This window comes from Macadamia integrifolia, chromosome 1 (genome assembly GCF_013358625.1).
Source record: "Macadamia integrifolia cultivar HAES 741 chromosome 1, SCU_Mint_v3, whole genome shotgun sequence".
Classification (NCBI taxonomy): Eukaryota; Viridiplantae; Streptophyta; class Magnoliopsida; order Proteales; family Proteaceae; genus Macadamia; species Macadamia integrifolia.
In genome coordinates this window covers 35,833,322-35,851,752 of record NC_056557.1, presented here as the reverse complement: position 1 = coordinate 35,851,752, position 18,431 = coordinate 35,833,322, and the positions used below count along the sequence as shown (strand labels likewise).

Sequence of the window (18,431 nt, the reverse complement as noted above, 5' to 3'; positions counted from 1 at the left end):
ATTTGGTTTGATCGACTCTGCAAAAGAATCAAATTTGTGCTCTGTTACTACAGGCTCAAATGCTGAATTGGAGCTATAAGCTTTCATTTCAGAACTACAATCCATGAATATGTAGGAGAGTCCATTCAGAACACGGAACTATGATACTATGGAACTGATTTCGTTTTAACATCTATCGATCCAAGAATAAGGTGAATGAATTAAGAAATAGAAGATATTGACAGAAATTAATGCACAGACCATTCAAATTTCAATCACATGTAATGAAGAATATTAGCTTTCAAATAGAATTTTAAATCTCAGATCAAGTCAATCCCAGAATAAAACTGATAAATCCAGTAGATCGCGTACTTGGAATTTGGATCTGACTTTTGATTTTTTCTTAAATTAAGTAACAGATGAATTTTATATATAATTATCCAATTAATTGAGGTGCTAATGGGGGCTATTTCTTAGCATGATTTCACTGTTTATGCTTTGTACTTTCTCTTGCTTCTTAATGAAGTTTTCTTCGTAACTTAAAGGGGTATACCAATGGGGTTGGTAGCCTAGTGGTGAAAATGCCCTCAATCCTTCAATCTATCACCGCTCAAGTCCGTTGATTGTGGGTTTGAGTTTTGGCATACCCACTATCGCCCATTGGTCTTGTGAAAGCGTAGCTTGCCGTATGGGGCTTGTCCTGAGCACTATGATCACTACCATGGAGGTGAATGATATTTTTGAAAAAATGCGGGGTCAAGTTGATATTTCGACATAGTTAAGGGGAGAGGTGTGATATTTCCTCTATATTTTTTGGTAGAGAATTTCCTCTAATGCTTGATTTCTGATACATGCTTAAATTGATATGTGAGGGGTTGTGCGATTTCGTTTTGAACCGACGTTGTGGCAATCTTTTCGTCCATATTTTGTTATGGGAAAAGAAAAATTCATTAAAGACAAAACTACATCATCTAAATTTGAACAAAGTTTTTCATTCCTTACCCTTACTGTTAAGTCATGGGCCAAGGAAATCATAACACTTTGTTTATATTTTATTCCTAATGAGCTGCTCAATGGGACTTTACCCACGCACAATAAAGCAGTAGGAAGAATGATATGGAGAGGGGTGGAATATACTAAATATAAATTCACACACTTATGTAACAGGATTCGATAGATTGAGATCGCCTGTAGCATTATTGGGCATATAGTGTACATCCAACGACCATGAGTGCCTTGGGCTGAGCTTGAGTGTCTTGGGCTCCATGTCTGAGCATTCTTGATCATTGGATGTGCACTACATGTCCTGTAGCACTACAAAGGAGCCCAAACCAGATTCGATCCACTACCCTCATAGCATTTGTTCTTCAATCAGAAGCTGCAAGCCAATGCGCTAGGCACTAGATTCACAACATTAATCAATGTGAACTCTTTGATTAACAACATTAATCAAATTGAAATCTTTCATTACGTTTGTAAGATTCAAAAGAAAAGTAAAAAAAAGTTCCCATGGTCACTCTCCCATTCTTTGATCTGATACCTTCAACAAACTTGACTTTGACTCTCACTCCAAATGGTGATGGTTTCGGAACCTTAATGACTGGCTTCTTGTGATCCTTTGTTGCCTCTGTTTCTTGTGCACTCACTGCATATCCATAATCCATAAGACAACCACAAAAATCTTATCAAATGCAACAATTGATGCCCATAGCCTCAGCAGAGTCATTAGAGTAACTACTGTCACAAATTACAATAATCAGTCCATTGAAAATGATTGAGGATAGAGTTGCAATATTTTTAAAAGGCAAATGGACCGAACCTAGATCTGTGACCCACTTTCTAACATTACTCATAATAATCATGCGGTTCAGTTACTCTTGTTTACAAGGCAATGATTTCTAGCATTTCACACAAAATAGCAAGTGAGTGAAAATTGAGAACATGAACATGACATCCTGTTTTGATAATTAAGGAGAGATAGAGAGTCATAAATAAATTTAGGAATAAAGTTTTTCGGGTGGGACATAGGGGTTACACCTGGACACAAGGGGTGTGGAATGACCTATGTGCCCCTATGTCTACGCGTGACCCCTATCCCACCTTGAAAATACTTGCCCCATAAATTTAAGTACCAAAATTTAATTATAGATGTTTGCCATATATAAACATAGAAAAGAAATGGCATGCTGCTATTTTGAGAGTTTTTAAGTGCTTAAAAAAATGCCAAAAAGGGGAGGTGGTTGGTAATGATTACCATTGGTGTCTGAGGGAAGGAGGGAACATTTTCATGTGAGGAGAGAGATGAATATGAAGGTTATTGTGTATCGTAACCTGATCATGGAGGCTTACGGAATCTTTTCCTAAAAAAAATTCTAAATAATTGATTATAGTCGATTAGTTCTTGTAACATTTAGAGATCAAGGTTTCTCAGGATGTCAAGGTTTTCCTATAAATTTGTATTGTAGTAGTACATGTAGAGTTGTGAGCAATGACATGTTGAGATATTTTATTTATTTAATTTTTCTTTTATCATCACATGTACAAGTCAAAAAAAAAAAAAAAGACATGTTCAAGTCTCTCAATACAATCTATATTGTTTATATTGAGATTTGGAAGAAATCAATTTGATGAATGACAAGATTAAGGTGGTCTTAGATTAGATCTCACTTCAACTCCCAAGATCAACGACGTGGGATCGTATTTTACTCTTTCAATAAAATAAAAGAGAGGAAAGGGTTCTCTATGCCTACAACATTTCCTACATCCTTTCATAATATAGTTTATATTCATTTATTTCGGAGAGAGAAAGAATAATTAAGAACTCTTATGTGAGAGGACTTAAATAATACCTTAGGCTCAGAAACACTTTTTCCATAAATATAAATCAAACTCTTATCTCTTGTCAATCATTTTGATTCCTTCATAATGCAATACAAACTAATCATTTACTTTTGTGTTGAAAGTGGGGAGCGAGGGGAGAGGAATTTTCTTTTCTTTTTTAAAGGAAATAGAGACTTCCATTAAAAAAAAAAAAAAAAGAGTAATAATACAAGAATAAAAACCAACCCCAATCCCCTTATACCCATAAACTCAAGCAGAAAACACAAAGCCCCAGTATGATCACCTTAGAAAGCAGAGAAGCATTTGAAGATTAATGATAGATTAAACTCTAATAGGAAGTTCTAATCTTTAATTTTTTTGGTACTAAATGAGAAAGCTTTACTAACTTGCTAAATAAATCAAATGATAAGAAACAAATTCTTAATTATTATTTTTTTTTTGATAGGTACAAATTCCTAATTTTACAGTTCTCTTTAGAACCAAAATTGAAAAATTATTATTGCTTGTAAATTTAATTTTATATTTATCTATCATTTGGCATTTTTTATTTAGACATGACCAATAAACACATTTGAACATGATCGGGAGCAAGAAAAAACCTAGCCATATGATGGGAGTGGAGTCCCCATGGGTGCCAAGAGTACCAATGATCATGATAGTATCATTATTTTGGGGAAAAAAAATCCCTAAATTTTGAAATGGATATCGTTTTTCAAATTTATGTATTGCATATCACTAAATTCTTCTATAAATTTGTATTGAGTTTCAATAGATCCCATAAAACAGTTTGAGGTGAAAAAAACACCATGTATATAATTAAAAAAAAAAAAAAAAGATTAAGATGTATATTAACTACGAGACTAATGGAATTTCGAAAATATACCCAAAAAAATGGAAAAAAAAGTGTTTTAAAATTTTATTCTATAACATAGTTGGATCGTCGCTTCCAAAGTCCAGGCTTCTGACATGCTATATCAATCAATCTGATCTCATCTATGGGATTTGCAAGGAAATTTTTTTGAAATGATAATTATGAAGTACCTCATAACATAGGGTATCCTCATCTAAGGTTAGTATAATTGGGCAATTACCCAGCACAAAGCCTAATTTATTTATTTATTTATTTTGGAGACCATATGTATAGTTTAGCCGAATCACCATATTTAACATGTAAGTAATCTCGGCCACATCATCCCTCCATGTGGCTTAAAAATCGAAGGACATTGTGATATGGCTTGCACAATACCTATTGTGCTACACTTTTGTCATTGACGAGGGAAAATCTACTCAAAGCTTGATTCTCATAACTAGTTTCCTGTGTCATCTTTAGATGACAACTGCTCTTTCAATTGTATAAAGGGAAAATGATGTACACACTACTGATAGTACAAGTCCTCTCACACTCTTTCTAATCCAAGCTACTCTCTAAAATTATCACCTTATACAAATGGAGTAGTCGTAGAATCATATTCTAGTGCTCCATTAATGGTAATTGATAATTGATGTTTCAAAGAACCTTAGACTGAGTTAATTCATGAAAATGGATTCACGAACTCCTCTGAATCATCCTTTCTTCCTAGTTTGTAGCAACTAGTATATATATGTACGAATATAAAGTAATAATGAGAATCATTTAACTTTCACCGAAAGTAGTGAAGAGCACTAAATACCCCCATATAAGTGGTCTAAGGAGGTAAAAGGAGTCGAACTCAGAACCACAAACTTTCTAAGGCGAAGGTCCCTTGTCAACTCGACTACCCCTTTGGGTTTGCTCAAAAGCTATACTCATTAGTCAAAAAACTAGACATACAAAGACACTCTGAAAACTAGATACATATAAAGACTCAAGAAAGTTGAGAATAATAGAAGCACTCTATGTAATATTGTTAATGCCTTGTCAAAATTTTTAGATCTGTTATAAAATATATATATATATATATTTATTGACAACGTACCTTTACATGTATAGGTGTATATATATATATATACAGATGTATGTGTACATGTATCCTTATACATATACAAATGTATATATATGGATGCAGACCCACGCTCATACCCATATCCAATCTCCACCCGGCAAGTGAAATATTTTGAAACTATGAAACAATAGCATTAGACCCAACAATGAAACAATAGTATTAAATCCAACAATATATAGTTCAATATCCGCATTAAAAAAAAAAAAAAACAACCAATATAGTTCAGTATTAACTGAGTAGGTGAATTAGAATTGTGATTAAAAGGATACAATTAGAACATGTTAATGGAGAAAGGTATAATCTTTCAGTTTGATTGAATTTCATTATCATTCACCAAGGTTCCTTCGAATCCTTTCAACATCTTGGCCTCCAATTTGGAAAGCAGTTTTCAAAACTTCATCTGGAACATGAGGCTTAGATACAAATGTAGCTAATGATACAATCTGCGCACCTGGGTTCTGACTGTTAAGGCCGGAAATGGCTACCGCCGGTGAGAACATATCAATATTATAGAGAAAATGGATAAGACCCTTTGGGAACACAAAAGAGTCTCCTGCTCTTAACTGCTGTGTGTAGAGCTTGTTAGAGGTATCAATGAAGCCTACTAGAAGGTTACCCTTAAGGAGAATGGTCACCTCAGAAGCTCGAGGGTGAGTGTGTGGAGGGACAAACCCATTAACTGCAATGTCTACTCGTGCCATTGTGAGACCTTGTGTGTTGATGCCTGGTAGGTTTCTGATACTGGTGAGGGTGACATTGAAACCAAATTGGTTTCCATTTGTGTTGCCTGGCTTGGATAGACTTGATGTCATGAAGTGAGATGAAACTGCTAGTGATGGGTTAACACAGGGTGCACCATTGAGGAACATTGAATGAGGGTTCGCCATGTCAGCGACACAGAAGTCTTGAAGGGGTTCAGGGTCTGATGTTATGATACACAATAGAGCTGATAAAATAAGGATCTGAAGCAGCAAATGCTTGCTTTTTACCATGATCATATTGACCACTTCCTCCTGGAGCTGGAAGCTTAGAAGAAATGAGATGGTTTTGGTTTTGAGTAGTTTGAACCAACCCAAATCATATATAGTTGAAGAGATAGTGAGGAAGAGTAGCGTAGGAGAAACAGAAAGAGGTAAAAACAAGGCAAGTTGGGCCTGGGTGAATAAACTGGGGTTGGGGTGGCCTCATTGCTCTTAGCCATTTGTTGAAGTAAACGAAGGAAACATGATTTTCTTTTAAGCATAAGCTTTCTCTCCACCCAGAAAAAAGGTTTTTTGTTTGGGTTGGATTGAAAGTAATTGTTGCATCTTTTTTTCTGGTAGAAAGATAATCTATTGATTATAACAGATTACACTTAAGTCATCTGTAAGAGCGTTAACATAAACAAATAAACAAGCCAACTCCCTTGTTTCCATCTTTCAGGTTCCCATAGCTTTCAACTGAGCGGCAACGTACTAACGCGTTAAGATAAGGCTTTTGAATCAATAGTTATGTCGGCTTCACTCTCAAACTGTCTTTCAGTTGCAGATGTACTGCCAACAGAGTCAAGTTCAATCTCCGGGTCGGATTTGATGGCAGACTTGGTACTGAGGCACAAGAACCTTCTTGTGGAGGAGATGAAGATCGACTGACTATAATATTTTTATTGAGAAACTTCTCAATTTGGAGAATTCCTTCGCGAGTGCTTCGAACTTGCATCATTGCCTGGAATTCTCTGAATCGACAACCTTTCCAAGGAGGAAAAAAAAAAAAACCTTTGCTTGCACGTGGAGAGAGTAAAGGAAGAGAGCTGGGACACTCAGTGTCCATTGGAATTTGTCTCTGATTAATGGCGGCTGCCGATGCAAGACCATCTGCGCAAGCTCTCCACATGAAGCTTCTAATTTTGGGTAATTTATTACAATTCCGCTATCCAGACTAGGGAAGGTACTGCTTTCCATCTCTGGTCACTTGTTGCAGAAGAACGCTTGGCGAGCTCCTTATCACAACATTGATTACATACATAGTAAGTGGTAATTAAGCACTCTTTACTGTAAAAATTCCCACACTGAAACCTTACCGTTGCACCCAGGGCCAGATTTGAATGCTCTCTGCAAAAGAAGACTAATTGTGTTGACCCATGTCATGCTATCTGGTAGTGCTACCTAATAGAATGCAAGAAATAAGAAAATTGTTTGCCCATTCAACCCGACCCCTGATCCAGATGTTATTAGAATCTGGGATCAGGGACAAACCTAAAGATAGTGGGAAAGAACACACAAGAATGGATTAGCTCTCCAATGACATTAACTTCAGTATTGAACAGCCATTTCTTTACCAAATTACAAAATGTTGCTAACTTTTATCTGTTTCATTAACTCTCTAGGTCAGTTGACAATACAGTACCACAATTTATCTGTGATTTCACCTATCAAACCTAAAAGATACAAAAGAACAATAGATGCAAGAGGTTTCTCTTATAGAATTCATGTTGACTATTTAATATGAACAGCCATTTTGTTCTTACATGCAAGAAGGGAGCCCCCAAAATATTGTTCCTTACAAGAAACTTACAACATAATTTTCATAAATCAGATTACAGCAAGAGGTATAATGGACACCAAAGGACTAAAACCCACTAATGAGCTGTGAGGAACACAAAGACAACATCATATTGAATTGTGAGGTATTAAACCGGACTAAAAAGCTACCAAAAGCCTAAAAAAGAAATAGAGAGGCCACGAGAAGTTCCGAGGCCCAACTATCCCTTGTTTGGTGCGGTTATCAACCAATTCACTGGCTGATGTATTCTAGGGGAAGCAAGAATTATAAAGCATCCAAAAAGGAATGAAACTCCAGGTCCATGACCTAGTTCCTTATCCAAATTCCAACCAATCAAATCATCCATTCTCCTTCAAATCACATATGTGAAACTCATCTTGAAAGAAAAATATAAACATAAACCAAAGACAGAAGCTTAATCCTTGTCCATTCACCTTTTCTTTCAACCCAAGTATGCTTTACCACCACAGGGTCCCACTTCCTGATCTCATTTGATGTTTAACGACTGATAACAACTCAGAAATTCAACAAAATACAACTCAAGAAATACTTACCATGCTGACATGAACATGAAAAATTATCCCTTTACATACATACCTAAACTCCCAAAATCAGGTTCCATATAGGCCAGATTAGAGGTAGTTAAGATATCTCAAGTCTGGTTTACAACATAGACAGATTTCAGGTGATTTAGTATAATGGCAGTTCTGCAGATCAGATCTACTTCCAACCCTGGTCTTGTGTTCCTCTATGGAGGGCATTGCAATTCCTTGTCTTTTCTTTCTCTGATAAACAGATCAGCACCCAAATGGAGGTGCCACAGGAACAGAAATCAGTGATTAATGAGATCTGTAATATCAGGGATTGATCACCAATATTATTTATAACCAGATCCAACAACGAAATCTCAAGCAATCCAGTAAATAAAACCTATGGACAGAAATACTAATTGAAGGGTTATTAAACAATACATTGATGGCTGGAAAACAGAGCATCAAACAAAGAAGATACGATGGGGTGAACACATGGAAACATCAAGTGTAGGATCTACCTACTACAATAATCAGACATCGAAAGTTTGGTGCATCATATCTTGCATAAGTTCAAGACACAAGCAATGAAAATTACTAACTAGAGAGAATAGAAACAAAGAGACGTGCTGCTGTAACAGAATGAGGGTTTAGCAGAAAACTGCCAAAAGAGCTTGAGAATTCAACAACCAAATGGGGAGCAACTAAGTAGATTATAAATTTGACTTTATACCTATCATCGGGAACGCTGGGTATCATTTGTAAATTGTTGCGTAAACTCTAGCATCTGGGCCTCCAATGCCTCAAACCTTCCATCTCGTACAGCTAGCTTTGATCTTATTGAGAAATCTTCTCCAAACACGCTGAGACCTGTACTTTCAACTGGGAATTTTCCGTTCTCATATCTGCAATCTATTGAGTACTCGGATTGGCAAACATTGCCTCTGCGCCAAACATCTTTGTTGAAATTGCTCCAGCACCCCACATGTGGACCCGCCCATGAGAATCCTACCCCATTACATTTGTGAAAACTTTTTCCAAAATATTAGGGTCTTTCTGTCTCTCTTCACTTTCTCTACTAAGGCGCTCTTTTATAACCTTTTGCAGCTGACATTGAACGATAGTTGTCAACGCGAAACACAATCCAAGGCAATGTCTAGGCAACCAAGTGCCATTCCAGGCTGAGCTGCCTGGACACCTAGGTGACGCCTTGACAACCTTCAATTGAACAACAAAAATTTGAGGGAATACTATGTGGAAATGAAAGGAAAACTGAAAGGTAAACAAAACATCAACAACAGATATAATATGTTAAAATATGCAAACCAGTCGCTCAGCTGACAAGGGGTCCATAGCATATCAACACAGGAAGGCAGCAAATGATCCGGGCTCTCATTTCACTTAAAAATAAAACAAAAATAATAAGAGACAAGCAAATGGTGGGAGTAAGATAAAGCAATCTCAATGTAAACAATATTAATATAAAAAAAAATCATTTACTAGATGTTCACGTATTACAGCAAATGAAGTGGCACCTATCGTATGGCGCATTATCTGTTTTGACTTATTATCTTTATTCGGTTTAGAAATGGCCTAACAAGAATATTCCATTCAATTAAAACCATTATTCACAAAAAAATATAGTAACAAAAAAATTTGATAACTACAACTAAAAACCACTATTACCTTAAAATTTTCGCCATCCCACATCTTAAACATCACATCCCATTGCTCTATTGTCATACGTTGAAGATCGATGTTTGCCCGCTGTTCTGAATCTGTTTCACACTAGTCAAAAAATAAGGATTTCGAATACGATTTGTGAGCCCTCCACCGATCGTTTAGTTTATCAATTGCCCAATCTTTGCTCTGATCACCAAGGTCAAATTTCGCCTACACGGAAAAGAAACTAAAATTAGGATATGGTGACATAATACAATTATTTTTTCTGATAGAGATAAACCTTTTATATTTTTTTCCCACACATCGTCTTTGTATAGCTCTGGCACAAGCCGCCAATCAGGGTACTTTACTGTTAACAGTAGGTGGTTCCTTGTCAGAGTACCAATCCAGGTATTTAATTTAGCAACACTTTCTTGGGTCTGCAAGATTTATCATGCTCATTTACTTCAATATGAATTGTCTGTCCATTGGGCAAGTTTGTAATGTCATGTGCCAATGTTCCTTTCCTCTGCCCCCTATGTCTACAGCCTGTGAAAGATTAAATAGAAAAAAAAAATTTAATTATTCAGAACAATAATACTTCACATCAAATTTAAAGAGTAAACTTGAAATCGACTAACCTTCATTACCCTGACTTGTACTTCCACTTTCCTCGGTATTCATTTTTCTCTTCCTGTTTTACGAACCTGTTTTTCAATAAAGTTTGGAACTGGTCACAGCTGGCCCAAATCAGATTGAGCTATCCTACGATGGAGAATGCTAAACTAGAAGAGTGAGTTCAATAAAATAAATAAATAAATAAACAACCAGATGCAAAACAATCATCCACAACTTGTACTGAATTTAATACAACATATTGTCGCATTTACCCATGGACAGTACCATGAACAGTAACTTCGATGAAAAGAGGAGAGAGAGAAGAGAGGGGAGAGAGAGACTTATGAAACTCATCTAAAGGCCAGAATTTAAAGACGAAAGTGAATAGGGAATCCCCCCCCCCCCCACACACACAGAGGAAGAAATCTTAGTGCTTCACTGATCAAATTTATGACCTCTATGGGCCGCTTATGCAGGTTGTTACAAAATTTATGTCCAAGTTGAAAACAGACTTGGAGCTCAATGTACCAATTCCATTAGAACTAGGAAAAATATAAACTAGACTGAGTCCTAGTACAGTAAAAATCTGGAACAAAAAATTGAAACTAGAATAGGATTTAGGCATCTAAAAACAATAGGAACAAAAAATCAGTAATGAATAGGTTCTAGGATCCACTTGGACTTCGCCTATCTTTTTCCTGGTCCCTTCCCCCACATGTAGGCCTGCTACATCATTATTTCTACTAGGGCTTTTACATTTCTGGTCCTACACACACTACATTTGATATGGTCCAGGTCCACTATGCTGGCTTTGTGCTTAGACAAATTAAATACATACTAAGAAATACTAAGAAAATAAGAAAAGTATAATCTGAGAAATATCACAGAAAATTAAGGAATTAAAAAGCAAGAAAAGATAAACCACATAAAAATGGAAAATAGAGAGTGAGAAAAAACCAAGAATACTTGTTAGCTAATGAACCAACATATAACCTACTTCCTGCTGGAAATATTTACTTTCATATTTTAAGTTGCATTACTACTTTGTCGGATATTGCAGAAAACTTTACCCAAAAGCGACAAATAAAATAACTTAGAGCTAAACATCGAAAGGAAAAGAGCAGTGAGACTCACAGTAAAAGGCTACTTTTTATGAGGTCAAGGGACATCTCTGCAGATAGGAACGATGCCTCATAAAATACCAACCATCATTCATATTCATGGCATGTTATTTTTTATGAGGCATCAATTTGCTTTTTCATCTTCTGTACCTTGTACTATAAATGCCCTTCACTTCACCATGAAAAGCAGAAGTATATAATTACCAAAAACCTAAAGATTAAAAGAAAACAGATAGCACCTTAGGATTTGGTATTAAACACGACAGCAACTTATAAGGCCAGTTAATTCAGACAAGGAACAGAGAAATCAATCCCCACACTTGCTTGGACTTTGCGATTCAGTAATAAAACAAAAGCAAACAAATCTCATCTTATACCACCTCAAGTGATGACATTTTCAGGTAAGGGGGGGGGGGAATTAATCACGGGCTATGGAACAAACATTTCTGAAAAGGAAAAGCTATTCTTTTCTTGGATCAAAACAAGGAAAGTTACCCAAGTTGAAATGTTTTGTAGGATAACCAGTAGTACACATTTGTAGTGGCCTCAGATAGCTATTCATGTGATGCTAACATGTACCAGCCTGAACACATTTTTTCACAATGAGATCTAAAGTTTCACAAACAGAGTAGTGAGTTAGTGTGACACCCACCAGCTTTAAGCTCGGGCTGGGTTGGATTGGGGGTATCTTCCCTTGGGTTAACCCAGGAAATCAATCAATAGTTGATCATTAAGCATCAACAGTGAAGCTGCACCCAACGTCAACTCCATACTTCACTCCCTTAAAATGCTTCTATTCACCAATTATTAAATGGTCACTGCATCGCCGTTGAGGTCCACTTAGGCCAGAGGAAAAGGAGAACCCATTGGACTTTGGATCTGGCAATCGAATAAAACCCAGCACCGGGAACACCCCATAGAGAAAATGACTGAAAAACAAAAATGAAAAAAGAATTCAAGTCAAGAAGATGACAGGGGTAGCGACATACCTAGGATTCACGCTTGCAAGTCCTCAATTCGAGCTCTAAGATGGCACTTTCTTGTCTTGCCCTCTTCTCAGCAAATTGAGACCTGGGATTAATTTGAAGTACTTGTCAAATGAATTTTCAGTATCTAACACCATTCTCCAAGGAGAAATCCACTCAGAATTTTAGAAGACACCACGAAAACCATTTCAATATATCATACATATATAAACCTTGATAATGCCTTGTTAAAGAAGAAAAATTTTCTTCCCAATAAAAAATGTATCACAATAGTTACATTATCTTCATGGATAAAGGGTAATTTAACAAGTAGTCTCTGTTACAATTCATGCATTGTAGGAATACAACTATTTTAGCACATCTGCAGTTTCACCTGAAATGTAATATATAAAAGTAGCAGCACATTTCCGATAGGGGAAGGGGAGGGAGAGAGAAATGATACACTTGTCATCCAGGTAGCCAATACAAAGGGATTGAAATCCAAAATGCATCGCCTTGGATTGCATTGATCAATTTGATACATTTCAATACATAGTGTTAAATCAGCATTATGCATAAATAATGCAAACAGAGACTTGAAAGATAAAGGCTAGTACATAGTGTTAAATCAGCATTTTGAGAAGATGTGGTTGGTGCATCCTTTGTCAAGCAAACTTCCTATTATGACTGGTTTGGTGCAAGCACCCTACAATGTTCTACACAAATCAACTTTGAAACCCAGAGTAAATCCGTACCACTTACTGATTCTTACCAGAACTTAAGAACTAGATGCCCATTCAATTCCAAACACTTCCAGAAAACAGATTCACATTTTCCAATTAAGCATATCATCCTATTATGGAATGCACCATAATATTAGAGAGAGAGAGAGAGAGAGAGAGAGAGAGAGAGTCCATACCTGGAAATCTATACTTGAATAGTCTTCTTGTTGTTTAGATGTTTTTATCAAGAAACCATCGCTTCCTGGACTATGCTTGTTAATAGATCTCAACCTGAACATACATCAATTAGACTGAAGCCTGATGGCTTCTTTAGTCTTTTGTCTTGGATCATTCTTCGGACCTCCATTGCATCATTCCATCTTCCAGCAGCCATGTACATATTTGATAGTGAAACATAGTACCCAACATTTTCAGGTTCCAGGGTGAAGAGATGTTCTGCTACTTGTTTCCCCATCTCAAGATCTCCATGATAGTTGCATGAACTTAGCAAAGCACCCCAGACACCTGAAGCAGGAACTGTTTGCATTTGTTTGATGAATTCATAAGCCTCATTGAGTTTCCCAGCTCGACCAAGCATATCAACCATACAAACATGATGCTCAGTAGCAGGCTCCACCCCAAATTTATCCAACATATGGTTGTAGTACCAGTAACCTTCATCAATGAGCCCGGAGTGGCTGCAGGCTGATAATAGACTCACGAATGTGCTCTTGGTTGCTCTAGTCCCTGACTTGTGCATTTCATGGAAAAGTTTGATCGCTTCCCTACCCTTACTGTGGAAACCATATGCAGCAATCGTCGAGTTCCAGGAAGCAACAGATTTCTCTGGTGAATCTTGGAATATTCGAATGGAAATATCCAATCTTCCACATTTGCTATACATATCCACAAGGGCTGCACTCACAAAAGAGTTCCAGTGGTATCTAAAACGGAATGCAAGTCCATGGATTTGCCTCCCATGTCTTAGAGCTCCAAGTTGACTACAAGCAGAGAGAACACTGACAATAGAAATTTCGGTTGGTTCAAATTCAAAACACCTGAATAATTCTAGTGCTTTTTCACCATTTTTATTCTGAGAAAGGCCCGAGATCATACAATCCCAAGAACATTGATTAAGGTAGGGACAAGAACTGAAAACTAAGCTGGCACTTTCAATGTCCCTGCATCTACTATACATGGATAACATTGCATTCATCACTCTAACTTGTGAACCAATAGGAGTTTTAACAGTGAGCCCATGTAGAAGCCTGCCTAAAAATAGCAAATTGAGATTCCCACATGCTGATAGGATGCTAACAAGAGTGATTGAGTCGGGACTTATATGGGTTTCTCTCCGCATCAGGCTGAAAACTTCTAGAGATTTCCAGAAATTACCATTTTGTGTGCAGCTAACAATAAAAGTGTTCCAAGAAGTCAGGTCTGCTACCACTAAAATACTCTGTAACAATGAAAAAGAAGCTGCCAAGTTTCCACATCTAAAGTACATAAACATTATGGCATTAATGGTCAAAACATCATCTGTAAATCCCAATTTCAGTTGCAAACAGTGAATCAACTTCCCAAACTTGTGAGCATCAGGAGAATCACAGGAGGGGAGAATGGCCAACAAAGTCACCACGCTGCATTGCGGACCTACACAGAGTAGTCCCCTGAACAGATTCTGAGCTTCTCTCATGCACCCATTCTTACAATACCCAGCAATCAAGGTGTTCCACGAGACCAAATCTTTTCGTGGGATGGCCTTGAACAAGATCTCTGCTGACTTTACACAGTTGCACTTTGAGTACATGTCCATAAGGCTGTTTATCACCAGAGAATCCAACCCCATTTCTCTTCGAATCATGAATGCATGGAGAGCTCTTCCTTCCAGCAACAGGTTTAGCTCAGCACAAAGTGAAATAGCAGTAACTAGTGTCACCGAATCAGGTTGCACAGCCCCTATCAACTGCATCTCACGCAGAAGATCAAAAGCTTCCAGAATCATTCCATTCTCTGCAAACCCGTCAAGCATTGAATTCCATGAAATGACATCTTTAAAGATCATTCCTCTGAAGACCGTCTCTGCAGCGTCAAGGTCTCCACAATGTGAATAGAATGAGATGAGAGAATTTGCAACAGAAATATTGGAAGTCTCCCTGTAACCCAATTTGATCCCCAATCCATGAATGACAAGACCTGCTCCTAACTCTCCCAAAGAAGAGCATGCAGAAATAGCACATGAGAAACTCACATAATCTGCCCTTTCTCCAGAACAACCCATTTCCCTGAAATACTGTAGTGATTCTTTATGATGAAAATTACAAAGACATCCGTGGATCATTGAATTCCAGGAAGTGGTGTCTCTAAATTTCATAGCTGCAAACACAATCTCAGAAGAGCTTAAGTCCCTACACTTTGCATACATATCTATAAGAGCATTACTTAGAAAAAAGTCTGAATCCATCCCAAATTTCAAGCTTAAACACTGAATAACCCGACCCAGTTTCATGTCATTCATCTGGGTCAAAGCTGATATGATGATCAGCAGAGTAGTGGAATCAAATTCACTTCCCTCTTTCATCATCTCCGTGAAAATATCTACTGCAGCTTGGAAACACTGATTATCTTTACATGCAGTGAGCATTGCATTCCAAGCTATCACATCTTTGTTTAACATTTCATCGAACAAAACCCAGGAAGAGCTCAAGTCACCTACTCTAGAATATTTAATAAGGAGAGATGTGGAAGTGAGCACATCCGTCAGAGCCCCTACCTTCAGGGCTAAACAATGGTTGCTTAAAGTAGTTAATAGGTCGGGTCTATCAGTTGAACCTCTGATAAGATCGAAGGCATGGTAAAAGAGGGTAGTATCAGAAGGTGTACTTCTTTGCGGCAATTTGTCGAATGTGTTGAGAGCGGTGGAGATAGATGAAAATCTCAGAATAGGCACGTAGTGTACTTTTGATATGGAAAGAGATAATGATTCAAGGAAGAGGAACGAAACTGTGTATTGTATGGGGCTGCAGTAGGACAGGAACTGAAATGGGTATAGAGTTTTGATGAGTTTAGACACTCCGATCATCCTTTTCCCTTATTGTTTCTACCTCTCCTTTCTTTCAGTTAATAGTGCCTTGTTCATTCCAGCTTTTGAATCCTAGGAGGGACAATGCTGGGTAACCGTTAATTCAAGGATGCTGGCAAGAGATTGCACCCACGCAAAAATGAATGCGAGGCTGCGAGGAGGCATCTTCAGCCTATGGGAGCAGGGCAGTGCAGTCTTTTTGTACCCACTTTTATGTAGGCACATTGGCAAAAACATCCCTGGCAATGAGTGTGATGGTGCGATAAATATCGCATGATCAAGAAAACAGCGAGACACATGTCTGAATGCTTTCAGCCATCTAATGTTCACTGCATCACATCACTCGTGACAAAGAATAATCATTCAGCATAGACGTATTCACCTTACTCAATTATGAGTTCCAGTTTACAAAATTGGGTGAGTGGTAGCAGTACTTAAGCATTCCCAACTTGGACTCACCCCATTAAATTTGCACCGTTGATCTTCTTAAAGTTAATTTGTTCAACGCTCTCGTGCCTTCGTTAGTGACTATTAAAGACATCTGTTTTTTTCCTATTATTGTTTACCAACGAAGGGTTTTAAAACAAAAGCAATCGGTCATCTCCTACCTCTAGGAGATGAAAACTTGATTGGAGCTCTCAGATGAGGCCTTCGATGGCTTTGAATCTTCCACCAGCAGAGAATACAAACATGAAGGGTGCAGCTAAGGTTTGTCCAAATACGCAGCTGAGAGTGGATATTAAACCATGAAGTAATGTGTGGAAACAAATGGACGACTCAAATTATGTAGGACAAGATCAACGATTCAGATTAAATGTGGTGTTTATAAGTTGGCAATATATTTTAGCCTACAAAATTACGTACTCAACAAATGGAATAGGGAGTAATGGCCCCACTTTTACTTGGAGCAATAGAAGGCTTGGCAGTGCTCATATCAAATTCAGATTGGATAGGGCTCTTCATTAACAATATATGGAGGTGATTGCACATCTTCAATGACATATTGTTCCTTGCCATGGGGATTTCTTTTTATTTTATTAATAAAAAATGAATGGAGCTGATCAGGATAAGTGTTACGTGGGTTAGGTGGGTATGTCTTCTTGTGTCTAATTTCATAGGGAGAGCTATCCATTGGAGTTGTGGGTAGTAAGTTGTGGAGAGCGGATTAAGTCTTCGCTTGAGAATCATTTTTGTACTGAACTGATTCACACAAAAATAATTGTATCGGGTAGAAGATTATTTTCTATTTTCCTAGGATTGTACTTCAAGAGGGTATTTTGTATTTTTGGAAGTTAGAGGAATATTATGGATCTAATGCATGTAGAGCACACGTAAGGAGTGTGAAAGGTCTAAGGATCGATTTCTATCACATGTATTTCTCCCTTTCCTTCCCTTCCTTTCTAGTGTGTGTGAGTAAAGTCCCCCTTGGGCAATTCTTTAGACTACGAAAAAAAAAAAATAGAGAAAATTGTACTGCCACCCCTTGAACTTTGTTCTTTATTCAATGTCACCCGTTATATTTTTTAAATTACCAAAAACACCCCTTAATAATTTAAAATTTTTCAAATCCATCTTGGTATACTGTTGAATATCTGTTAGTTTTTGTTTAAAATGTCCAAAATAGCCCCACTCAAGGTGATTTGACCACCTTACCCTTGCCCTCTCTAAACCAAAACCTGCAACTCCCCTCCCCTTGGACAAAGGTTTGCGGCTACCCATTCTTTTCGGCGAAGGTTTTGTTAGGACTCTTATGTGGGCTTAACTGATATTGATTGACCTATTGGGTCCAAGAGAATAAGGACCACTCTAATTAGGAAACTTCTAGTCATATTCTATTGTGGGAATGGAATAGGGTTTAGGAATTAAATACTGACAGTCCCTGCAGCTATTACTTTCATAATAATATTTTGGGAGCACTACTTTCTCACAGAGCTAGTGTAGAGACAGAGAGAAGATCCTATAGTAAGAGGCTACAGAAGATCTCAGTAGAATGACCCATATTGCGTGGTTCTTCATCATAATTCGTGGTACAAGTGTCAATCTTAATTTATGGACTTTATTCACGCTCAACGGGTATGTGATCGATTTCTTTCCATTATTCATTATTGTATTCTATACACTGTAGGTCACGGTGAAGAATTTTTCATCCTGATTTTTTGCATTGAGTCTAGTTTTTCGTGCTCTTTGTTTTGATATATTATGAGTTTAGTTTTGATCAACTTTTATGGTCTATTTTGTATAAGTTACAAGTATGGGTGTTTAATGATTCTTTATAATTTTCTTATTAATTGAAAGAAATAAAAGAAAATCAACTCATACATTACTTGCATATCAGAATATGAACTTGTTTATTCTTGGTAATGTAGTTCATGCTTTTGTTTATGAATA

At 37.2% G+C, this 18,431-nt stretch overlaps 2 protein-coding genes across 11 annotated transcripts; both read right to left on the bottom strand.

Annotated features, from left to right (window-relative positions):
* Window positions 1–1,384: 1,384 nt before the first annotated feature.
* On the bottom strand, window positions 1,385–5,850 carry LOC122084142 (germin-like protein subfamily 1 member 1). Of its 3 annotated transcripts, none has more exons than XM_042652232.1 (2): window positions 5,254–5,850; window positions 1,385–1,716 (listed from the first exon to the last, which is right to left on the bottom strand). In XM_042652232.1, the coding sequence occupies exons 1-2, from the start codon at window positions 5,798–5,800 to the stop codon at window positions 1,622–1,624; spliced, it is 642 nt and encodes a 213-aa protein (XP_042508166.1). In that variant the 5' UTR covers window positions 5,801–5,850; the 3' UTR covers window positions 1,385–1,621. The 3 variants fall into 3 exon arrangements, with proteins under 3 accessions (XP_042508166.1, XP_042508172.1, XP_042508159.1); XM_042652238.1 differs by having other exon boundaries at window positions 1,385–1,713; XM_042652225.1 differs by lacking the exon at window positions 1,385–1,716 and having other exon boundaries at window positions 4,940–5,850.
* A 165-nt stretch (window positions 5,851–6,015) lies between these two features.
* Window positions 6,016–16,655, bottom strand: LOC122085058 (pentatricopeptide repeat-containing protein At4g19220, mitochondrial). 8 transcript variants are annotated; one of them, XM_042653766.1, is made up of 8 exons: window positions 13,159–16,655; window positions 12,264–12,345; window positions 10,177–10,242; window positions 9,837–10,084; window positions 9,560–9,766; window positions 8,607–9,273; window positions 6,862–6,946; window positions 6,017–6,780 (listed from the first exon to the last, which is right to left on the bottom strand). In XM_042653766.1, the coding sequence occupies exon 1, from the start codon at window positions 16,041–16,043 to the stop codon at window positions 13,248–13,250; it is 2,796 nt and encodes a 931-aa protein (XP_042509700.1). In that variant the 5' UTR covers window positions 16,044–16,655; the 3' UTR covers window positions 6,017–6,780; window positions 6,862–6,946; window positions 8,607–9,273; window positions 9,560–9,766; window positions 9,837–10,084; window positions 10,177–10,242; window positions 12,264–12,345; window positions 13,159–13,247. The 8 variants fall into 8 exon arrangements, with proteins under 8 accessions (XP_042509686.1, XP_042509700.1, XP_042509536.1 ...); XM_042653841.1 differs by having other exon boundaries at window positions 6,018–6,780; window positions 6,862–6,892; XM_042653752.1 differs by having other exon boundaries at window positions 6,016–6,946.
* Between the last annotated feature and the right edge of the window lie 1,776 nt (window positions 16,656–18,431).